This window comes from Podospora pseudocomata (assembly GCF_035222375.1).
Source record: "Podospora pseudocomata strain CBS 415.72m chromosome 2 map unlocalized CBS415.72m_2.2, whole genome shotgun sequence".
NCBI classification, from domain to species: Eukaryota; Fungi; Ascomycota; class Sordariomycetes; order Sordariales; family Podosporaceae; genus Podospora; species Podospora pseudocomata.
This window is the reverse complement of record NW_026946366.1, coordinates 1164300-1186201: the sequence shown is the minus strand read 5'-3', so window position 1 is coordinate 1186201 and position 21902 is coordinate 1164300. Positions and strand designations below refer to the sequence as shown.

At 52.2% G+C, this 21902-nt stretch overlaps 7 protein-coding genes across 7 annotated transcripts; 1 reads left to right on the top strand and 6 right to left on the bottom strand.

The window, feature by feature from the left end:
* Nucleotides 1–7792: 7792 nt before the first annotated feature.
* On the bottom strand, nt 7793–11079 carry HNWD-pc17 (HNWD NOD-like receptor pc17; the record flags this gene model as incomplete). Its single annotated transcript, XM_062883349.1, has 2 exons — nt 7793–8779; nt 8836–11079. 2 exons carry the CDS (start codon nt 11077–11079, stop codon nt 7793–7795), a joined length of 3231 nt encoding a protein of 1076 aa, XP_062745863.1.
* A 112-nt stretch (nt 11080–11191) lies between these two features.
* On the bottom strand, nt 11192–11496 carry QC762_0040200 (uncharacterized protein; the record flags this gene model as incomplete). Its single annotated transcript, XM_062883348.1, has 2 exons — nt 11192–11236; nt 11350–11496. 2 exons carry the CDS (start codon nt 11494–11496, stop codon nt 11192–11194), a joined length of 192 nt encoding a protein of 63 aa, XP_062745862.1.
* A 3246-nt stretch (nt 11497–14742) lies between these two features.
* On the top strand, nt 14743–16859 carry QC762_208130 (uncharacterized protein). The gene is made up of 4 exons (XM_062887720.1): nt 14743–14943; nt 15010–15847; nt 15908–16231; nt 16286–16859. Exons 1-4 carry the CDS (start codon nt 14793–14795, stop codon nt 16782–16784), a joined length of 1812 nt encoding a protein of 603 aa, XP_062745861.1. The 5' UTR covers nt 14743–14792; the 3' UTR covers nt 16785–16859.
* A 122-nt stretch (nt 16860–16981) lies between these two features.
* Nucleotides 16982–17983, bottom strand: QC762_208120 (uncharacterized protein; the record flags this gene model as incomplete). Its single annotated transcript, XM_062887719.1, has 1 exon — nt 16982–17983. One exon carries the CDS (start codon nt 17981–17983, stop codon nt 16982–16984), a length of 1002 nt encoding a protein of 333 aa, XP_062745860.1.
* Nucleotides 17984–18454: 471 nt separating this feature from the next.
* Nucleotides 18455–18766, bottom strand: QC762_208115 (uncharacterized protein; the record flags this gene model as incomplete). The annotated part of the gene is made up of 2 exons (XM_062887718.1): nt 18455–18559; nt 18620–18766. 2 exons carry the CDS (start codon nt 18764–18766, stop codon nt 18455–18457), a joined length of 252 nt encoding a protein of 83 aa, XP_062745859.1.
* A 725-nt stretch (nt 18767–19491) lies between these two features.
* Nucleotides 19492–19985, bottom strand: QC762_208110 (uncharacterized protein; the record flags this gene model as incomplete). The annotated part of the gene is made up of 2 exons (XM_062887717.1): nt 19492–19594; nt 19645–19985. The coding sequence occupies 2 exons, from the start codon at nt 19983–19985 to the stop codon at nt 19492–19494; spliced, it is 444 nt and encodes a 147-aa protein (XP_062745858.1).
* A 217-nt stretch (nt 19986–20202) lies between these two features.
* Nucleotides 20203–21757, bottom strand: QC762_208100 (uncharacterized protein; the record flags this gene model as incomplete). Its single annotated transcript, XM_062887716.1, has 2 exons — nt 20889–21757; nt 20203–20837 (listed from the first exon to the last, which is right to left on the bottom strand). Exons 1-2 carry the CDS (start codon nt 21754–21756, stop codon nt 20203–20205), a joined length of 1503 nt encoding a protein of 500 aa, XP_062745857.1. The 5' UTR covers nt 21757.
* Between the last annotated feature and the right edge of the window lie 145 nt (nt 21758–21902).

The window sequence follows — 21902 nt, the reverse complement described above, 5'->3', positions numbered from 1 at the left end:
AGTACTGGGCACTATATAACGAGGTGCTCGACTGTTTCACGGCCTTCTCCGCAAGTACAATGGGGAGTGGCTAGGCCTGGGACTTGCTGCTTAAATAGGAAGTCCCGTAGACCTATTGCTCCTGTACGAGCCTGGACTAGTCGAGAGCTCTGGGCTTTGGTTAAATCCTTGTGTCTCTTCAAGGTCTTGTCTGTGAAAAGCATTTCTGGTGGTCCTTCATCCGCTATCCTAGCAGGTCGGCCCTCGACCTGCTTTCTCCAACAGTTTTCCCATGCTTGGTAGAGTGCTGCTTCTGTCGTGGGTACTGGGGTCTCTCCTCGGCTCTCTCCCTGTGTCTCTCCCTGGCCCTCACTTTAGCTCTCACTTTGGCTCTGGTGCTGGCTGATCCACTGGTTGATGGTGATGACAGCTCTCTCAATGACCGTAGGTTCCTGTGGGTGGATGGGTCTTCGGCCTGCCTCCGTTTTTGGAAGCGTCGGTAGATCCTATTGCACGCTTCTTGGACGAGCTGCCCTGGTGGGTGCTTTGATGCATCTGGCCCTTGCCCACTGTGCAAGGACGAGTTCTGTAGCCGGGCTTCAAAGTCTGCCAGTCTCTCGTTGAGGTATAGGTCCAGTGATGGCACCCAGGTTTCGGTTTCCAAGTTTCTGATTGGTGTAGCCTTGTATGCTCCGACCACTATCCTGAGGTTCCTAGTCTGGGCCTTGGCCAGCCTCCTCGCCAGACCCCGTGGTTAACCTCCAGTTGGAGTGGGTGTGTGGTAGTTAGCAACTCCATAAGCTATGGCGCTTCTGATGCACTTGGTATTAGGATGGCTAATCTTATACCCGGCAGTTCTCTGTGTTAGCTCGTCAATGTTGGGTAGCTCTAGCAAGTCAAATGATGTCGGCTGGGAAGTTACGAAGATTTTTTATGATGTCCTCGCATGAGCCATACTCCGTCATCAAAGGAGAAACTGTCATCTTGATCACCTTTTTTGAAGAACTTCCCTGAAAGACCACGTCGCCCATGTGTGGAGGAATGACTTCATACGTTCCACAGAGTATATCTTTGACCCCCCAACATGGGGCTGAACGTCATAGCACTGGTCTGGCGCTCAGCTTTCTTTCTCTAAGTAGCGTAGTCTAAGAAATTGTGACAAGGGGAGTATCTCGGCTTGGAACAGGTAGTTCAACTCAGTATAATAATCTGTTATGGCCTCAAGGTCCTTGCCATTTGGGTAGGAAAGGCAAGGCCTACTTATAGTCCTCCGGATCCCCAGGACCGTTCTGAGCTCCCTGGTCCTCGAACCTGTCTTATCTGTCTGCCTTGGCCGGGCACCTCCTTCGGCGTCCTGGCCACTGATTCCACCAGTAATAGGTACATATGATTCCTGTCCTGCAGTCTTCTTGCAGCTCGTATGGGTCCTCAGTCCCTCCTGCCCAACCAACCCGTATCGGCACCCTGGTTCTGCCTTCGTGGTGGTCGCCGTGATGCCTCCGCTGAGCCCCGGTGGGCTCAGTTGGTTGCCGGCCCCAGATATTCTGATCCTGGGCATATCGTTGGGCTATTGTTGGTTGGAGTGTGTACTGTCTAGGGGCACTGAGTCGTGGGCCCGTGTGACACAATCTCCCCTTCTCTAGGCGCGCCCTCGAGCCGCTTGTTGCCAGTCACTTCTTCACTTTGTCAGTTGGTTGCTCGGGGGTCTCTGGGCTTACCTGGGTTCTGCTGGTGGAACTGCAAGACGGCTGCTTTGGCTCCGTTAGAGTGGAAGTGCTCCCATGGTTCCCATGTCCAATCCTTCCTGGCTGGCCAACCATGCCACTTGGTCAGATACTTCACACTTCCTTGGGCAGAGATCGAATCCATAACTTTCTCGATCTCGTAGTCTTCAGGCTCGATAGGGGCTGCCTCCCGCAGGACCCGGCGAACGTCAGGTTCTCCCTGATTGCCGGCGCGGTAGGGTTCTATGAGCGAGACGTGGAATGAGTTATGAATTCGCCAGCCCTCAGGAAGCGTGAGTCGGACGGCGGTGGGTGATATAACCTTCTGGATCTTGAATGGTCCGAGCATCTTCTTGTCCAACTTCTTCGCCGGCCGCTTGGTCTTGATGTTCCGGGCGTTCAGCATGACCAGGTCGTCTTTGGCGTAGGTGGGTGCCTTAGAACGTTTCTTGTCGGCCCAGTGTTTTATTCGGACACGGCTCTTCTCCAGCTGGTCCTTTGCTTGCTTGTGGATTTGTATCATCCAATGAGCGTACAACTGACTGCCAGGATTGGAGGTCGTACCGAGTGAGGGGTTGTGCGCGGCGGGGTGGTAGCCGTAGTTAGCAAAGAAGGGTGTCATTCCAGACGAGGAAGAGACGGTGTTGTTGTAGGCGAACTCGGCAATTGGCAGGAGGTCCTCCCAGTTGCTCATTTCATAATTGACGAAGGCGCGAAGGTAGACCTCTAGGGTCTGATTGAGTCGCTCGGTCTGTCCGTCGGTCTGTGGGTGGAAGGCGGTGCTCATGCGTGTTCGTACACCGACGAGTTTGAGGAAGTCTTTCCAGAGGTGAGCCGTGAATCTAGAGTCTCGGTCAGAAATAATGTCTAGGGGTACTCCGTGCAGCTTCCAGTAGGAGCGCGCGAAAATCTTAATCAGGTCCTCGGTCTTTTTCCTTTCCACCTTTAGTGGGACGAAGTGTGCCATCTTGGTGAAGGGGTCGACCATGACCCAGATCGAGTCACATCCATTTGACAGAGGTAGGTCAGTGATGAAGTCCATGGCGACAGTCTGCCACGGCTTGTAGTGAAGCTCTATTGGTTGAAGCAGCCCATGAGCGGAGTGTCGGGGTGGCTTGTTGGATTGGCATTCAAGGCACCCGCGGACATACTCTCGGACTGTTTCTTCCAGGTTAGGCCACCAAAAGTTGCGTGTAATCAGTTCCATCGTCTTGTCTGAACCCATGTGTCCTGCCACCTTGGTGTCGTGTTCTGAGATGAGGACATCCCGGATGAGCGTCTTGGGCACCCATAACCGGTCTTTGCGGTAAAGCAGTCCATCCTTGATGGCCACGTTCTTGCCGGGCGTTGATAATTGCGCACGGTACTCTGGATCCTGGCGTCCTTCCTTCACGACCTTGTCCTTAAATTCCTTAGTCCAGCGAGGGACTTCGGTCCTCAGGCTGGCGATGCGGGCTGAAGAGAGGAGGACGCAGGCTGAATGTTGGTCGAACATGGTGCCTTCGGAGTTGGAAAAATGCTTTTTCTGCAAGACTGACGTAATCGGCTGGTCTTCACTCCCCCTTTCTCAGGTCGGTGTTGGGACAATCGAGAGAGGATATCTGCCTTCTCGTTGAGCCGACCCGGGCGGTAGTTGATGATAAACCAGTAGCTCGAGAGCTGTTGGGCCCACCTTGCCTGTCTTCGGTTGAGCACTTTGGCCGTAGTGAAGTAGGCGAGGTTCTGATGATCCGAGTAGATCTCTATTCGGTGCTTAGCTCCCCTCCAGGTATTGTCTCCATCGGTCCAAACAATCCACAATTGCCAAAAGTTCCTTGTCATGAATTTCGTAGTTCATTTCGGCTGGCATGAGCTTGCGTGAATGGAAGGCGATGGGGTGGAGTTTGCCATCGGCACCTTTCTGGGAAAGCACTCCTCCGAGTGCGAAGTCTGATGAATCCGTTTCCACGTAGGCCACCTTGTCGGGGTCGAAGTGTCCTAAGATGGGGGCGGTTGTGAACAGGTACTTCAGGGTAAGGAAGGCCTTGTTCATTTGCTCAGTCCAGGTCCAGGCCCTTTTTTCTACCTTTGCCATGTCCGTCAAGGGTTTGACGATTGCGGAGAACCCCTTGATGAACCGGCGATAGAAATTGGCGAAACCCACGAACTGCTGCATCTCTCTAAGGTTCTTTGGGGCTTCCCATTTCTTGATGCAGTCGACTTTGTCCTGTGCCATTGCGATGCCATTGGCACCAATGATGTAGCCTAGGAATTCCACTTCATGGACCCCCCAATGACATTTCTGGGGGGCTACAGCGAGCTTGTTCTCGGTGAGGCGGCGGAGGACTTCTTTCACAAGACGGTCGTGCTCTTCTTCAGTGTCCGCGTATATGAGGAGGTCATCAAGGTACACCAGCAAGCCGACGTCGATCAGGTCCCTGAATATGTGGTTCATCATGGACTGAAAGGTGGCGGGTGCATTGATGAGTCCAAACGGCATGACAGTCCATTCGAAGAGTCCGTATTTGCATCTGAATGCGGTCTTCCACTCGTCCCCTTCCTTGATCCGAACGAGCCAGAATCCTGACTTTAGATCGATTTTGGTAAACCAGCGGGCCGTGCGGAAACGGGCTTGGAGCTCGCTGATGAGCGGAATTGGGTATCGGACCGGGATGGTCACGGCATTAATGCCGCGGTAATCGACCACCGGTCGGAGAGGGTCGTTCGGGTCTTTCTTTCCACGAACATGAGAGGAGCGCCGCAGGATGATGTGGATCTGCGGACACGTCCAGTACTGATCATCTTCTCCAACCAAGGTTTTAAGGCGTCCAGCTCTCTGGCGCTCATGGCATAGAGTGGTCCCCACGGGGCGTCCTGCCCTCTTGGAGGTCAATCGCGTGGTCCCATGGTTGGTGATCCGGGAGTCTTGAGGCGGCCTCGCTGGACATGATGGGGAGGAATTCTCGGAACTTCTCAGGGACAGCTGCTATGGCGGCTTCTGCCGCGGCTTGTGCCGAGGCGACTGTTGGCTGGTGACGGGTCTTCCGCATCGCGCGGCTGGTGCAATTTTCTCGGCAATAGGAAGAGGAGAAGGTGATCTTTCTTGCGTCGCCGAAGAATCCAGCAGGCTGGTGTTGTTGGAGCCACCACTGCGGAAGTATTATGTCGCATTGGTCGTCCATAGCGCTGAGTTCGAAGTTGAGTCGTGAGAAATGATCCTCTTGATGTCGCAGGACGAGTCGGTCGGTATAGTACCTTCCGCCGAGGTCGTCTGCTGTGGCGTTGAAGGCCTGGATGAGCCGGGGAGTGGCTCGTCGAATGAGGGGCAGCTTCCAACGTCTCGCCTGTGTGATTGACATGACGGGGATAGTACTGCCGGGGTCCAATAGTACTCGTACTGGGTGTTCGGCATCATTGTAGGTGAGCGTCATCTTGACAATCGGGCGATCGCCTGTTTTTGGCTCGGGACAGTGTCGTTTGTTATCTGTGCTGATGTCGTTGCTCGCTCGTTTGATTCCACAGGCGCGGAGGATGACACCGGAAGGCTCGGGTCCGCGTGGTGTGGCACGGGAGCCTACTGAAAATCCGAATCGGAGTCGTCGTCCATAATCTCGGTGATCCTCGCGGCGTCAGTCATGATGGCATCGACTCGGGCGCGTTTGGTCGCGGATGGTGCTGGTACCTCTTCGTTGACTTTTCGTTTGGTGGAAAAGGTTTTTTCCGGCGGGGCTGGCAGGTCCTTGCCGTTGACATCCTTTTTAGCATAGCAGGACAGGGTCTGGTGGTTGTCTCTCCCGCATCGCCAGCATGCTATTTTGTCGCGTTTGCGCTGGTCAATGTCTGATTGGTCGATGTTGCGGAGAGCATCTTTGTTGGAAGACCACTTCTTGTCCTTGGCGTCAATCTTCGGTTTGTCGCCACCAGTCTTCCTTCCGTCCTTTTCCTTTTTTGAGGATGGACTTTGGCCGGCTTGGGAGCGGTGATTCTTGCCTAGGCGGTGTTGGCCCAACTTCGAGTGCTCCGGGTTCGAAGTGGGCTCGCCTTTTCCCGACACACCAGGGTTCGTGAGCATATTCTCGTAAATTTGGCCGGCCTCCTGAATCGTGGCGAAGAAGTCTTCGTCGTCATCTGGCAGGCCGCCTTGGCGAGAGTATACCATCTTGATGATGTCGGCAGGCAAGGTTCGGGAAACATGGTCCTGAAGAGAGGGACCAGACCAGCAAACCTCTTCGTTGAGATCAAGAAGATCGGTGACGTATTCCGCCGTGTCCCCCTTGTACCTCAGGTCTTTCATATTCTTGAGGTTGCGGTGTCGAACAGCGGGGTCCTTGAATCTGGACTGGAGGGCAGTGGCATATGCCGTCCAGGTGTCAGTCAGACCCATCTTCTCCGCCGTCTTGATACGCTGCGCGTGGAAAGACGCAGCCTTGTCGGTCAGTAGAGAGCCAACCCAGTTAATGCGATGAGCGTCGGTGACGAAGCTGCTCTCGTACGTTTCTAGGTAAGCCTCTACCTTCATCCACCATGGCCGAAACTTAGACAGATCCTTGGCGTCAAACTTGGGCGGTTTCTCCAGATGAACTGGATTGACCGTCGCCGAAGTTGGGCGACGACCCAGGCGGTCAAGCGCATTGAGTAGGGCAGCGCTGATGTCTTGGGCTGGATTGGTGTTGTTCTTGGGTGGGTGCCGGTTGAAATTTGGACGACGGGGCTCATCGTCACTATCAGTGGATGAATCGTCGCCAGGTGCTCCTGGAGTGGGAGGGTTCCTTGGTGGGAGGTTGCCTCCTGTCCCTCCAGAGAGACGAAGGTGCCTGCGCGGGCAGATTGGTATTGTGTGCGGGCGCGTGTCGATTGTCCTGTAATCTGTGCATGGAGAAATGCCTCAGACGAAAGAGGATCCATTTCCCTGGGGAGTCGCACAGTGCGCGGGTCAGTCGGGATATCCGGCGGTATTCCTCTCTTCGAGGAAGACGTCTTGCTGGGAGGAGCCGTGGACACGGTTGCTGGCAGCGGTCGTTTGCTGGCAGCTGCTGGTGCGGGGGTACGCGACAGTCGGGTACGCACTTCTTCTATTACGGAAGCGGTATCCTTGGGTCTGCCGTCGCGCAATCTCTCTTCCAGAGAGCGAATCACCTCCTCGGTGTACTCCTGGAGAGAGCTTAGGTGCTTTCCGGCCACATCGTCGAATTTGGCGAGGTCAATTTGTGGCATGCTGTGTATAGGGGTAGTGTGTTTTGGTGAGCTTGAATGATAACAGATTATCTGTGACAAGGGGAGTATCTCGGCTTGGAACAGGTAGTTCAACTCAGTATAATAATCTGTTATGGCCTCAAGGTCCTTGCCATTTGGGTAGGAAAGGCAAGGCCTACTTATAGTCCTCCGGATCCCCAGGACCGTTCTGAGCTCCCTGGTCCTCGAACCTGTCTTATCTGTCTGCCTTGGCCGGGCACCTCCTTCGGCGTCCTGGCCACTGATTCCACCAGTAATAGGTACATATGATTCCTGTCCTGCAGTCTTCTTGCAGCTCGTATGGGTCCTCAGTCCCTCCTGCCCAACCAACCCGTATCGGCACCCTGGTTCTGCCTTCGTGGTGGTCGCCGTGATGCCTCCGCTGAGCCCCGGTGGGCTCAGTTGGTTGCCGGCCCCAGATATTCTGATCCTGGGCATATCGTTGGGCTATTGTTGGTTGGAGTGTGTACTGTCTAGGGGCACTGAGTCGTGGGCCCGTGTGACAGAAATATATGATGACCTCTGCGCTGTCTTCTTGAGGTATAATTACCTCGTGGTTTAGTTAAAAGAGTATTATTATACGTAAAAGCTTTGCTCCGCACGACCGAATAAAGCTTGTTGTAGCGCTTAGAGTCACGTCAGGCTAACTAACTCGATCTCGAATTGTTCGAGTGGGCCATAACTTTATAACGTGTCTACAAAGTGTTGTGGAGCCACTTGTCTTCAGGACGAAACAGAATACTCGAATTAATAAAAGAGGCGGGATCTAGAAGGATCTAGACTATTATAACGGGCTATAAATTAATGGAGACCCCCAGACCCCTCCTGTGTCACGCTATGATAGAAAAAAAGAGAGAGAGATAGAAAGAGAGATCAGCTTAGCTGTCTGGCGTGAACGTCATAATTAGGACGCGCCCCGAAGAACAGCCAATAGCAACCGTTAATGCCGCTACAGCTAAACATGCTGGCAGATATTCCGGAGGCAACCATAGCCAGTTTTCTAAGCCCCTCGTAATCCACCTATTGTCTAAGTCTATTCCATAGCATGGGGGGTTGGCATTATCTGATCCGGATGCAATCAGCGTCGAGTTAAGGGAAGACGCTACCGACTGAACAGAACGGCGATGCCTTTTGAGCGTCTGCGTACATGACCCCGTAGCCGTATCCCAGATCTTGATAGTCTTGTCGTCTGATCCTGACGCAACCCACTTCGAATCGGGCGAGATCGCTACCGACGTGACCCAACCGCCATGCCCCTCGAGTGTCTGCGTACATGACCCCGTGGCCGCCTCCCAGATCTTGATGGTCTTGTCTTGTGATCCTGACGCAACCCACTTCGAATCGGGCGAAATCGCTACCGACCTGACCGAACCGCGATGCCCCTCGAGCGTCTGCGTACATGACCCCGTGGCCGCCTCCCAGATCTTGATGGTCTTGTCGTATGATCCTGACGCAACCCACTTCGAATCGGGCGAGAACGCTACCGACCAGACCCAACCGCGATGGCCCTCGAGCGTCTGCGTACATGACCCCGTGGCCGCATCCCAGATCTTGATGGTCTTGTCGTCTGATCCTGACGCAACCAACTTCGAATCGGGCGAGAACGCTGCCGAGTTGATGTGATAGCGATGCCCCTCGAGCGTCTGCCGGCACGCATTCCAATTATCCTCTACAATTGGCCCCGAAGTAATCCACTTCCGTTCTTCCTGCCTAAATAGGCCTCTTGTTATACTTCGGGCGGGGCTGAATATAAGTGCTGAAGCGTATACCTGAAGAGGATAATTCTCAATAACCCATCTCCAGTATAGAACGAATCGGTGCATATCAGTGATAAGGCTTGGTAATTGAGACGTAATCGACCTGTGCTAATCTCCTGTTAGAACCACTTAATGACATGATACTATTACTGGGTAGAGCCCACCTGAAGAATACTTTCGAGGTTTGCCATTGAAAGTACCCCCTGCGGCATGCTCTTACAAAGTGAAAGTGCTTCAAGCCAGTGGAGGTAATGCTGTCTAAGAAAGCCATCGACGATACTACCATCTTGGAAAACATCTGGGTGCTTGCTATCGTCGCTCGCCTGCCAGTCACAGAGATGATCAACCCAGTAGATACAAGCATAGCGTGCTGCGGCCAGCGGGTCTGGATCGGGTAGCTTGGCGTCGTCGATGGAAGATCCCGGAGCGCCAAGGCTGTAAATGTCGCGTCGTAATGTTCCGGACATAACGTGTAGCGATCGCAAGAAGACGGCATGGTGTATGTCTTTTATCCCGGAAGGAAAAACCCCATGAGCTGCTTCTCTCAGCAAGAAATCCTTTGCGGATTGGTGGACGAAATAGATGGTAGTTTCTCGAAGGGTCAAAAACGAGCCGCAGAGTCCTACTATCTCTGTCATGAATTCCAGTTCGTCGGAGATGCCCTCGGGTATATCCACGAAGACCGCTAGCTCTTGTATCGTGATAGGCCGGTAAGTAATGGAGAGGACCGCCAGAACTTGTTTGCAGAGATCTGGCTCATCCGAGCGGCGAACCTGATCTATCATTCGTTGGTAGAGAGAATCAAGACCAGGTGGAAACGTGTTCAACTTGGTGAGAACCCTCGATCGTGAAACATTCGTAAGTTCTTGACAGACCAAAGCCACCCAGAGGAATGTGTCGTTTGCGTTGCGGGCCAAGTGGTGTTGAACAGCGTTCTTTGTTCTGTCGTTGTACCTTTTTAGCCCCGCTAGTTCATCCATCTTATGCTGAATATATGTGCTGACAGCGGAGGAGATAGACTCTTCGTTCAACTCAAGACTGAGCCTTATCTTCTTTTCCGCGGCTTCTAGGCTCTCCTCGATGTTCGGCCAGTTGCGACTAGAGACGACCCACTTGACACAAGGAAACGTAGATGACATCCCGATGATAAATTTAAGAAGTCTTGGCAAGTCACCCATGCATTCGTCCAGAGCGTCGATGACCAGGTAGGTTGGCTTCAAGTTCGGGTCTCCTAGCATCCCCCCCAAAATATCCGAGAGGACGAACCACGCATTTGCATCAGAGAGCGATTTAGCCTTATCCGTGTATTTACGTATGTGGGGGATGAGACGTGGCTGCTGCTGGGCAAGAAGGTAGATCAAGCCGCGTAATACGGCAATGGCGTTATTGATGCGCGAGTCGGTAGCTTGACAGAAGAAATAGGCCAAGTTGCGACAGTGCCCCTCTGCAACAATGGCACCCTCCAGCTCGTTGATAATGCCGCAGAGCAACATCGTCTTGCCCTTGCCGGGATCTCCTTTAATCCAGAGAAGGCGGCTCTCTGACTGGTCATGCCAATCGCGGAAGTCGGGGGTGTCGAAAACCCAGCGGTAGGCGTCATCAAGCAACCCACCCTTTGCCTCCTCGATGCGCTTCTTGTCAAGGCGCGGGTCGGTAGAATGCAGACTGGACAGACAGCGATCATGCTTGCTAATTTCCTCTCGCAGCCGCTCAAATGCTCTTTCTTCTCCTTCGCCGTATAGAAGCCGCATTTGTACGTTAAAGATGCCAAATAGACAGTAAGCCCTGTCTTCTTCGCGCGTCGTGCTGCGGTGTTTAATCCACGACATGCGTACGTCAAAGCTGAAATCGGATAATTTGTTGGCTTGGAGAGCTCGTAGAGGAATGCCAGTTGTGTTATGAATATGCTGTGCGAGAGACTTCTTATCTCCTAGGCGCTTGCGGTCTTCGGAGAAGAATTCAACAACTGTTGGCGCAATAAGCTCTTGGAGGGTCCACCCACGAGTGAACCATCTGGATTTCCGAAAAGCCAATTCCCAACCGGGATTGCTGTCGGCGTCCTGTTGGTAGGTTGAGACGTCTGTGAGATAGACATAGCATTTGGCCGCATTGCGGTACCATCGGAACATGGAGTTGAGAGCCTCCTGAAACTCATCGCAGTCGGATTTGTTGATGCAGCATGTGTCGATCCAGAAGAATTTCAGTCCATCACGCCCGGCTTGGTCTCCGCAAAACTGGATCTTAGAGTAGCCTCTTTTATTCTTGCGTGTACCGTCCGTTACATCCTCAAAGCTGACCTCTTCGTCGCCCCATGTGTGCGAAAGTATCGCATACGGTGGGACCTGGTCGTCGGGAATGTCACCCGTCAAACTGACATCGCCGGTATCATTGCGTTCCAGGAGGCGCATTGTCGAAAAACCGCCGAGCTCAGCTTTCGTAGCATGGAGAATGGGTCATGCAAGGTTTTGCGAGGCTTCTTTGGCTGCCTCACGTGTTTAGTGGTGGAAACACGAATATGCCTTAGGCCTTTGCAGTCAAAAAGGAATCTGTTGTCTGCCCGTATAACTATTCGATAGCAGGAAAAGCCAAGCAGGTGCGCGGGAGACGGACGGAACTAGTAGGCTCAACAAATCAGTAGCTGAAACCAGGATAAGCTCTCAGACATAGACAAGAATTACTTGCCCCGAGTGATTGTTGAGAAGCGTAGTGCAAAACTTGGTAGGTTCGATTGTTGCTGTTTCCAAAGGTCGACAACCCCGCACATCGGGCATTCTGCTGACGTTGGCGCCCAAGCGGTTGGCGTCAACTGCGCATACTGGAAGCATCGTGATTGGCGTTGCTTTGCTGGCGTGCATGAAGATGTCCCTTTGAAGGCCGTCGTTTTGCCCCATCGTTTCGTTCTCTTACACCTCAGCTTCTCAGCCCCCTACCGCCGGTATCCCAAAAGCTGTCTAGATCTTACAGGACTATAGCATATCGCCCCGACATCAAAGATCCCAATACCCGAGATTTGTGGCTAGGCCAGAGAAAGCAAACGACTATATACCTGAGGTGAGGGCCTGGGCTGTGCCGCAGTGATGAGCCAAGTCCAGCACAAACGCGCACTGACATCCAAGCGTAATCCAGTCGTTCAGCTGAATCCTCAGCAAATCGCATTCCTTGCGATAGCATACACATGATCTTGGTTTCGGCTTCAGAGATCGGTGTGGTAAATGTCCAGATATGCAAAAAGTCATGCTTCATGATTCTTGCTTCTGAGAGCTCTGAAAATACACGCTCTATGTACCGAAGTACCTATATTTGCTACAGCCCGTTTTATTTTCGATTTTTATTTTCTGTCGGCGCTTACATGCTTCAGGTTCATTGGAGGACTGAGGTGTGAATGTAGAAGATCGGGAGCGAAATCTTCCTCAGTTTTTGGCAGTATGTCTTCCGAAATCTCCATCAGATTTCCCTGGAAATGACAGCCTGGGTGTTCACCTACGGAGCCATCCATCCAGGCAAAAGACGATTGAGTTCGACCCCAAGGAATACCTGCTCGATGTATTGCTTGGCTGCCTGGATGAAAGGTTCCTTTCGAGCTGAGAGTCTATTAGCCATTTGATGGGGCGTGAAGTTGCATCTTGTTAAGGGTGGGCATAAGGTACCTAATTCCTTTCCGAAGATAACTTCCGCATTGGAAAGCACGGTGAGTCTAAAATGAGGGGGTATATGGGTGCGAGATGGAACCCTGGACGTTAAACGGTTAGCATCATGGTCGACTTTGGCACTATAGTCCGATGTCTCAGTGCTTCATGGTACCCACCATTCTCAAGCTTCTTGAGAGGAAGAAGACTATCCAACTCCTCACACACGAGCTTGCGGATGGAGGGCACGATATTTGGTAAATTGCTCGTCAAGAAGACACGGACAGCTCTGACAAAGCCACCCCCCTCATTGCCACCTTTAGTCCCTTCCTTGTCGAGCCAGTTGAAGTTGTGCATGGTGAATCTAGGCTGCAGAACTTGTCTTGATCTGAATAGAGAGAAAATACCGAGTCCGGAACCGCCAGGAATTCTTTAATGTGGCCAGGTGAAGAGACAAACATGTAGCGGGACTTGGGTGTCGACTTCGTAACCTTTGCTTTTAGCCTATACCGCAAAAACGCAAAGTTAGATTCATGGAGCTTTTCTTCAGAGTTCCTGGTATGGTGTTGTGATTATACAAGCACTTACCATGGTGAATCCATCTTGGATGATATCCCTTCCTCTCACCAGAAACCTCCATGCCTTCAGTCGCTTGTGGACAACCTTTCCACGAGTGGTGAACACTCGTATGAAGAGACCAACCGCGATGATGGCTGGGATCAGCCTCTTCGTCGAATAAGCGAGGTTGTATTGGGATTCCCAGGATTCCGGTTGAGGTTTAGCGACGAGGCTAAGAAGAGAGACCTCAAACAAGGAGTCTTTGACGACCATACTGCAAAGAATGACAAAATGCTACTCCAAAGAAGTTCGAGATGACAAGCGAAGTGAAGTACCTACCTTGGAGAAGGAGAAGTTATAAGGAGAAGATTGGAAAGGGTATCCGCTGGTGTTTCGCCTGTGAGGGCAAAACCTTTTTATCTTGGGAAGCTGAATCTGACGAGCTGCTGGGCTACGTATCTCTTGGCGCACTGCGCAGTGCTGCTAGGGCCAGGAACCTGATCTCAAAAAGGATAACTTCAATGATGCTAACACTGCTACATCCCCTCAGATGTCACGCCATGCTGTGATTGATGCTTGAATCTGCTGGTCCCTACCGGGGTTGGAAACAATGGTAGACCCACTGCCAGTCAACCTCGAGTACAGGCCTTTAGCTGTTCATAGTGTGGCCCCAGAGGTCAATAGCGCAATCTTCGAGGTAAGAAGACTTCCAGTTGACAGCTTCCGGATAACACGGATGTGCACGCCGTCGCAAGACTATGTGATACATACCAAACCGGCCCCCACCTTTCCTCCCTTGGCAGCGAGTTGCCTACCTAAAGTGGAGTTTGTCATATTCTGTAGCCGTAACAGATAGTTTTACTCTGGGCACAAGGCTTATTTGGCTTTTGTCACGATACGTGATCAGCTGAAAAATGGGCCTCATACGGTCCGGAGCTATTCTTGTCGTTCTTCGTGATGATGGGAGGTGCTTTGCGATGGTATGGAGCTGGACATTTCACATTCCATAAGAGAACTGGAACACGGCTCAAAGTATATTGCGACAGGCTTGCTGACTACATACACCCTTACCAACAAAAGCCTGAACATGTCGCGCGAGCTACCTACTGGGATGCCGTTATTTTGCCTGTTTCCAAGTAAAACTATCACATACGACCATATGCAGCTGAAAATACGGGATCCCGTCCGCTCTCCCCTAGTCAAGCAGCTGACAGCCAGACTAGTACTCAGGTGGGTGACCACTGGGGAATCCCTGGTGTTGTATGTTTTTGGACTCTGTTTTGCACCATAAGGTTCCGCTGAGCCCCTGAACCCCTTTTGTAGCTACAACCAGACACTGGTTGCCAGAGAGACGCATCATAGGCCTGCATCTTTGGCCAGCCTAGGCTTACAGGTGGCTTCGATAGAAGAAAGCCTAGTAAATTGAATGCTAAAATAGTAGTTTAGTTGTAGTGTAATAACTCGAAGACTTGCAAAGCTCTGTACGAACCTGCCAACATGTTGCACATTGTCCTTCTGCTGCGGTTGTCCGGTGCCAAGGGTGGTCAGGGTTGGCCCCCGTACAGCTATAACAGCTCCTACCATTCTGACACGCTCATTTACGAATCACTGGGCGAAGGCCACATTATGACCTTGTTGGTCTTGACGTTTCAGTCAGACTCGGCAGAAATGGGCTGTAGTGGTCCATTGGTCAGATCGGACTAACCCAACAAGACCAAGCAAAATGTTGCACACACAGCCCCAGTCTGCGCCTTCAGAATGCATGAACAACTATTTTTGTGTTTGTACTTCCAAACTGTCGATTAAGCACATGTTGTGCCTGTAAATGTTGATCAAGAATCATTTTGCATTCGATACTTTTCACCATTCTGACAAGCTTCTTTATCACACAAAACTGCCTAGTAACGTAATCTTTGCCCTACTCATTACTTCACACCATGACTGCTATCTCCAGCTCCTGCAGGTCAGGATTAATTCGAGCCGCCCTCCTCGGACTTGGAGTTTTTCAACTTCACGGCTTGGTAGAGGGCCAAGAAATATCCGACTCACCTCCACCAGACAAGTTTGTGCGCCGAGGATTTGCAAGAGGTGTGTGTTCCTTCATTCTTCACAACGCCCTTCGAATCCATACAGGAGCTCGCTAACGCCAAACAGTGGCACTCATCGGGGACTACCTTTACATTGAGGGCGGAGAAGTCTCCCAGCAGGTCGGTGACCAAAACCAGCAGGGATCCCGATCAAACTACATGAACTCAACCCTTTCCATCGACATGTCCAAGTCCTGGGACGCCAAAACCGTTCCAATAAGAATCATTGATAACAAAATTTCCGGAAAACCTCCGGCCAGATCGCGGCCTGCATTCTGGACCAACCAACAGGATGGATCATTTTATGTCTGGGGTGGTATGGTCTCCTACAGAAAAGACCGCGTGATGCCAAAGTTTCCCGAGCTCTACAAGTTTGTGACAGATGGCTCCGGGGGAGGAAAATGGTCAATCGAGACACCGTCAAACCCAGACTTTCTTCGGACGGTGTACCTGACAGAATTGGCAGCTTCTGCCGCGACGGATGAAACAGCTTTTATATTCGGCGGCCTGGCAGGCGAGTGGACCGACCTGACTGTCGGGTGGGGCAGGACAGAAATCGCCACAGGCGCCCTGGCGTTCAACATGAAGACCAAAACTTTTGAAAAACTTGGATACGAAGAAACATTGGTGGGCGCGGTAGCCGAGCACATCCCACAGTTCAACTTTGGCACCAAGAAGCAGGGTGTCATCTTGATCATGGGAGGGTACATTCCCGAGAAGCGGGTAGATGGAAACAGTGCAATTGATTACAGCTCGGTCTCGAGCCACTTGTTTGATAACATTACTATTTTCGATCCAGAGACAAGACAAATGCACTATCAGACCACCACAGGTCCTACACCCCCAGGTCCCAGGCGGGAGTTTTGCCTGGCAGGCTTTGCTACCAAAGAAGGTGGTTATGACATGTAAGTGACACTACGCCACCAACACAAGAAGTCTTTCCTGACAAAACGACCTACATGTAGTCTTCTCTTCGGAGGAGAAAGCAAAAGGGAGCCAGAACTCGACTTCCGTTACGAAGACGCATGGATCCTCAGCCTGCCAGGCTTCGTCTGGACCAAGGCCCCCAACATGCCCACCCAGCGAAGAGCAGACCATCACTGCACCCCAGCGGGAAAACGTCAAGTCATCAGTGTAGGCGGGACAGCCCCGGGGTGGCGAGAGCCAGATCCGGCCCCGCAAGGTCTCATGGTATTCGACATGCCGAGCATGACGTGGCGGTTCAATTACGATGCCGACGCGGGCGATTATGAGTCCCCTCAAGTCATCAAGGACTGGTACAAGAATGGGTTAGCTTTCCTCTTTCAGTCCGACAACAAGGACGTATACTAATCCAGACCCAGATCCCTAAGCAAGGTCAAGTGGTCCACTCCAATACTCCAACAAGTCTTCGCCCCAGACTCCTTCGGCATCCCTAACCCAGACTCACCTGACCCCAACAGCCAATCTTCAGGACAAGGTCACTCTATCGGCGCCATAGTAGGGGGCGTACTAGGGGGACTCGCAGGCCTATTAGCTCTAATTGCCGTAGGCATCTGGTACTTCTTCTATCGACCACTGAAGCAAAAGCAAAAGCTGCCCCAGACAGGCTCACAAGAGGCTCTCGCCGCAGGCGACAAGTATCTGTACACCAGAACGCCTGTGAACATACCTCTCCAAGAGGCAGAGGCTGGGTGGAAACCAGCTGAGGTCGCTTCCAATCATGGGTATGCCGAGTTGTCAGTGTTTTCGCCCGGCTTGGGCCCTTCACCGAGCGTGAGCCCAGGTCCACCGCAATACAGCTTTCGACCGGCAGGGCCACAGTCGCCTATGGAGATGGATGGGTATAGTGAGAGACGGTGATTGTCCTGTTGCACAGTAATACGGATGGAAGATTCTGTGCATAGACACACCAAGATAATGAAGAAGAGTTAGATGGATGGCTGGACTTTTGTCAGGCGCATATAACCCTTTTTGGTGATCAGTGACAATGCTCGATTGCTCTCTGTCCATCTCATGTCTATCATACAAGCGTCTTGCACCTCTCACACCACAGCAACTTAAGCACACTCCTTCCAGTCAACAAGAGCATCCTCTCCAACCTTCTCCTTGATAATCATCTCCGACAAATCGAACAATGCAGTCCCCAACTTCTCATCCGAAGCCTGCGCCGACTCCTTCCCCGGCGTATCAGGATCATTAAAGTACCACCCATTCATATTCTCCTCCTCAATCTTAGGACTCGTCAATGCCCACAACGCACTATAAGAACCCTGCTCCACATCCCTCCCAAACGACAACATCGCCCACGTCAGCAACTTGCCCGTAATCCCCGGATATGCATCCTTCCACTGCTGCTGCATCGCAGTATTGACCGCCCCAGGATGCACCGAAACAGCAATAATCCCATCTCCATTCTCCTTAATCACCTTCCCGGCAAGCCCATACTTTGCAAACAAAATCATGGCAAGCTTCGTCCTCGCATACAACTCCGTTGGCCCCAACTTCTCATCATTGATCTCCTCCAAACTGGCAAAATGCACATTCTTCGGCGCCCCCCTATGCATCTCGCTCGCCTCAAACACCACCCTCGGCTTTCCCCCAAGCTCCTTGTCCGTCTTGCGCAGCAAAGGCCAAAGCTGATTCACCGCGTAAAAGTGCCCCAGAAAGTTCACCCCAAAGTGCCTGTCAATCCCATCGGCATCAAGCCCATACTGATTAGTGTTGATCCCCGCCGACAAAACCAAATAATCCAACCGATCGAGCGAGTTTCGAAGGTCGGAGAAGACCTCTCTGACTTCCTTGAGCGAGCCGAGGTCGCAGCCCTTCCATTCGACTTGCGCATTCGGCGACTCCGACTTGATGGTGGAGATGGCGTCGTCGCCTTGCTCTTCTTTGCGGTTGACCATAATCACTCTGCAGCCGGCGTTGGCGAGGGCGCGAGAGACTTCGAAGCCGATTCCGAGGGCGCCGCCAGTAACGATGGCGACTTTGCCGTCCAGGTTGGAGGGGTGGACGGGGGTTGGGCCGAGGCCGGTGATGGATTGGAGGACGGATTGCATTTTTGTCGTTGTTTCTGTTTCCTGTTATTATTTCGTAGAGGTGATTGCTGTGGGGTGTTGTAAGATGTGTGATGTCGTTAGGGTCAATAAAGACAGGTGGTGTTGATGGTTAAGTTGAGATGAGATGAGATGAAAAATGCAAGGAACTAAAACCGTTCAAGGAAGTCCCATATATCTCCCTCAGGCACCACCTCCACCAAAAACGCACTATCATCGTGACGTTATCAAGTCATTCAAACAGTCAATTACGCTGGAGAGTTTGCCCCCGTCATGACATCACCACTTCCCGAAAAGGCAAGAGCCGTTGAACGTCAGATGTGGGGCCGGGAGTGGATATCGCCGTGCCGCTCCGCTCCGGGCCGTGGTCCGGCTTACTTCCGTTGTTTCACTCCGGCTTCCCATGGCACTCGTTGTGTTCCAGTGAGAAGCGTGCATGGCTGCAAAACGAAAATTCAATTCACAACGCATCTATCACCAAAATCTATTCTTCGGCTTCCGCTCCTCAACCTCCTCCTCCTGCTGTGTCTCCCCCTCTGTCACAGCTGATTCACCCTCCTGTGCCTCTCCTTCTGCGGTCTGTCCCAACGTCAGCACACACACTATCATCACATCGAGAAAACAAAAAAACCAACATACCTCACCCAGCTTCGTCTCCCCTTCACTCGCAGTCTTATCCTCCTCCTCCTTCACGTCGGACTTAACATCGGAGACGGCGGCATATTCGGGCTGCTCAACGGTCTCGGAACCGACTGGCTCCTGGGAGGCAGGTTCAGAAGATGCCATCTTGTCGAAGGTCTCGGCGTATTGTTGTTGCTGCGTGAAATCTGTCTTGCGAATCTACCTGGCGGTGATAGTGGTTGTGGTGGATTCGAGCTGGGATTGTTGGCGCCGAGGGGGCTATTTGAAGTTGAGGAACTTGTAGTTGCACCAGGAGGAGGCCCTCTCGATTGTGGCGCCGCCGCCGCTTGCGATGGTGCAGGTGCATGTTTCTCTGGAGTCGTCCAGTGGTGCAACATGTCGACGTGGTGCATTTTGAGCCTGTGTTTATCGTCAAACGTCAAGAATTATGGACGAGTTTCGGGTACCTGAGTTGTGGTAAGGCGTCTGTCCTTCTCAAACACCATACCTGTGAATTATGGACATTCGTGTTCTTTTAAAGATGCACAGTGGAACGGCGAAGGCTTGGATGAAATCATGGCGGTCGATCTAGTTTCCCTCTCCCAACCATTTCTCCAAGCCTTCTGGAGGATTGACGTTAAAAGCGGGGCACAACACAACCACTCCGAACCATTCATCGATGCGATCACTCGCCGTCGGAACCGAGCGATTACAGGTTTTTTTATCCTATCTAGTGGGGCTGACCATTACCTTCCCCCTGTTGGCCGCGCGTTATTTCCATTCTGGTACCAATCTGTTCAACTCCAGGGGCCGCGTATCTCGTTACCCGATGTGACAGCCATGCACCCAACACAGCATAAGGCGTTATGATCACACAAAGTTGGCGGCTGTCACTCTACTGACTCCCCTAGCTCCTGCAACTTCTTGCGATCCCGATCTTTGGCCTTTTCCGAGACATGAGGATTTGTAAGTGCCGCTTTGAGGCCCCGAACACTTCGTGATATCAGTGGCCAGCGTGCATCGAGCAGAACGATGGGACTTACACGTTACCCCTGTCCTTGCCGTCGATGCTACTGTCGTCAACCGTCGATGACATGCTGGCCGAAGGAGCGCTGGTTTCAAGATCACCGCTGGACGAACTTCGTGTTTTCCTGCTGCCGTATGTTTGGGATGCTCGAAATGTCCTCGATGATGTGTCCGGAATTGATTCCTCGGAAGAGGCCTTCTTTTTGCCACTTGTTGTTGCGGAAGTTGGATCTGTTTCGAACGATTCACCGAATTCCTGTTCCAAGATCTCTCGGTCCCGTTGTTTGGCCCTCTCCGACACACGGGGATTGCTGATAGCAGCCCGAAGGCCGCGCTCACGGTTCCCAGGGTCAGTCATAATATTGGTGTTTGTGGTGTGTTGGGACTCGAGATTGTTGGCAGAAGGTCTGCGTCAAATCCCTCCTCTTGCAATTTATATGTGTACATGAGTGCTAGCTCATCATGACATCGTGTTGAGGACAAGCTCGCGCACTGACAACCAGATGACGTACGCCTCCTGCCGTGCAGCCCATGCCAAAACGCCAGTTTGCCCATGCATTCTTTGTCATCCAAACTTACAAACCGAATGGCCAGGTATCATCAAATTCGACTGTCGTATGGGGCTGGTGCACCTCGAGTGCCCCGACATGCTTGGTCTCATCGAACCAGATAAAACCATCCAACTGTTCAGGCAAAACAGCATGGGAGTAATGCGACTGCCTCTCGGTGCCAGGAGCGTAGATGACTCCAACAAACCTCTCCAACCGTTTTTCCATGAGCGCCTTTATCAGCTCCTCGTTGCAATGACCAACTCGCAGGTCCAGAACAAAGTTCTTGACAGCTGTGGCGTGCATTAACTGTTCGTAGCTGTTTGGCAGACCAGGTCGTAGCTTCATGACTTGCATATCTCCATCCCACTTGCGAGCAGCAGCGACTGTTCCGGTGTTGGTCAAACAACCTATGGTAAGGGCTTGATCTCCGTAGGCCTCTTTGCAGAGTTGCCCGATATTGAGTTCATCGTTCGACCAGCCCATACTGGTGGCACGCGCATCGCCAATGTGGCTGTTATGCGCCCAGACAATGGCCTTGGACGGCGTGCTCCTCGATCGGTGCTTGATGATTCGGTTCAACGTTTCAAACATGTGTTTATCTCTCAGATTCCATGACTCGTCGCGGCCGTAGTACATCGCTTTGTAATATTGTTCCGCATCTAATACTCCAGTTAGCTTCAGCGTGGCAGTCGTCTTGACGTTCCTCATACCTTTGACCAACCTCGCATTCTGCTCCCCAGAATGAAACTCCTCCCCATCCCAAATCATGCTCTCGTACTCAACCCTCTTCCTCAGCAAGCTATTCAAAATCTTGATCACATCCTTCTCACATCCCTTAAACCCAGCCGCAAGCGCCTCCAGCCCATACTCGTGCGGCTCCTCCGCCCACATCATCATTCTCTCGTACCTTTTTTGTGCCACCTTTGCCATCTCGGGATCAATTTTGTCAAGGTAATCCACCACAGCTTGCATCGACTTGCCCAGTGAATACAAATCTAACCCGTAAAACCCCACTGCCTCAGTCTTGCTGTCCTTCCCTTCATTCCACTCCTTCAACCATTTGGTAAAGTTCTGAAACTCGACGTTCCGCCACATCCAAGTGGGAAAGCGCTGAAAGGGCTTCTCGCTGTCTTGGGTGAGGGAGGGAGCGGATGGGGAGCGAGGGCGGACATGTTTGTCGATGGCTTCGGCGTCGGGCCAGTCGGCTTCTACGGCGACGATGTTGAAGCCGTGGTGTTGGATAAAGTACTTTGTGAGTTCGGCGCGGGCTTGGTAGAATTCCGAGGTGCCGTGGGTGGAGTCGCCGATTAGGATTATTTTGGTGTCGTTGTAGGCAAAGGGGGCGAAGAAGTTGGTGAGGGTTGAAGAGGATTGTGAGATGGGTGGGACGGGTGTGAGGTGCCGGCGGAGAAGCTCTACGGTGTGATTTTCAGGGGGGGGGGGCCGGGGTTGTGGCTTGGAGGTCATTTTGGACGAGTGTCTCGTGAAACGGGTTTGAGGAGACAGGTTTCGGGCTTGAATACTCGCATACGAAGTAGAAGGCCTCAACATACAAGGTCCTCTGGACAATGGTTTCATGGTGCAGGATTGATGTTATTCAATTCGCAGTCCTCGGCATATTTCTTTTTATAACCCACATCGCCACTGAAGTGCTCACCGTGAAGCTCCCAATGAAAATAGCCATATTTCTTCCGTGAGCACATGATGACGGAGGGCAACAAGAG

Excerpts from the sequence above, each read along its gene's own strand:
- QC762_208130 (XM_062887720.1), top strand. The coding sequence starts at position 14,793 with ATGACTGCTATCTCCAGCTCCTGCAGGTCAGGATTAATTCGAGCCGCC. Across the intron at positions 15,848-15,907 it reads AAAGAAGGTGGTTATGACAT|TCTTCTCTTCGGAGGAGAAA; the intron begins GTAAGTGACACT and ends ACCTACATGTAG. Across the intron at positions 16,232-16,285 it reads AAGGACTGGTACAAGAATGG|ATCCCTAAGCAAGGTCAAGT; the intron begins GTTAGCTTTCCT and ends ATCCAGACCCAG.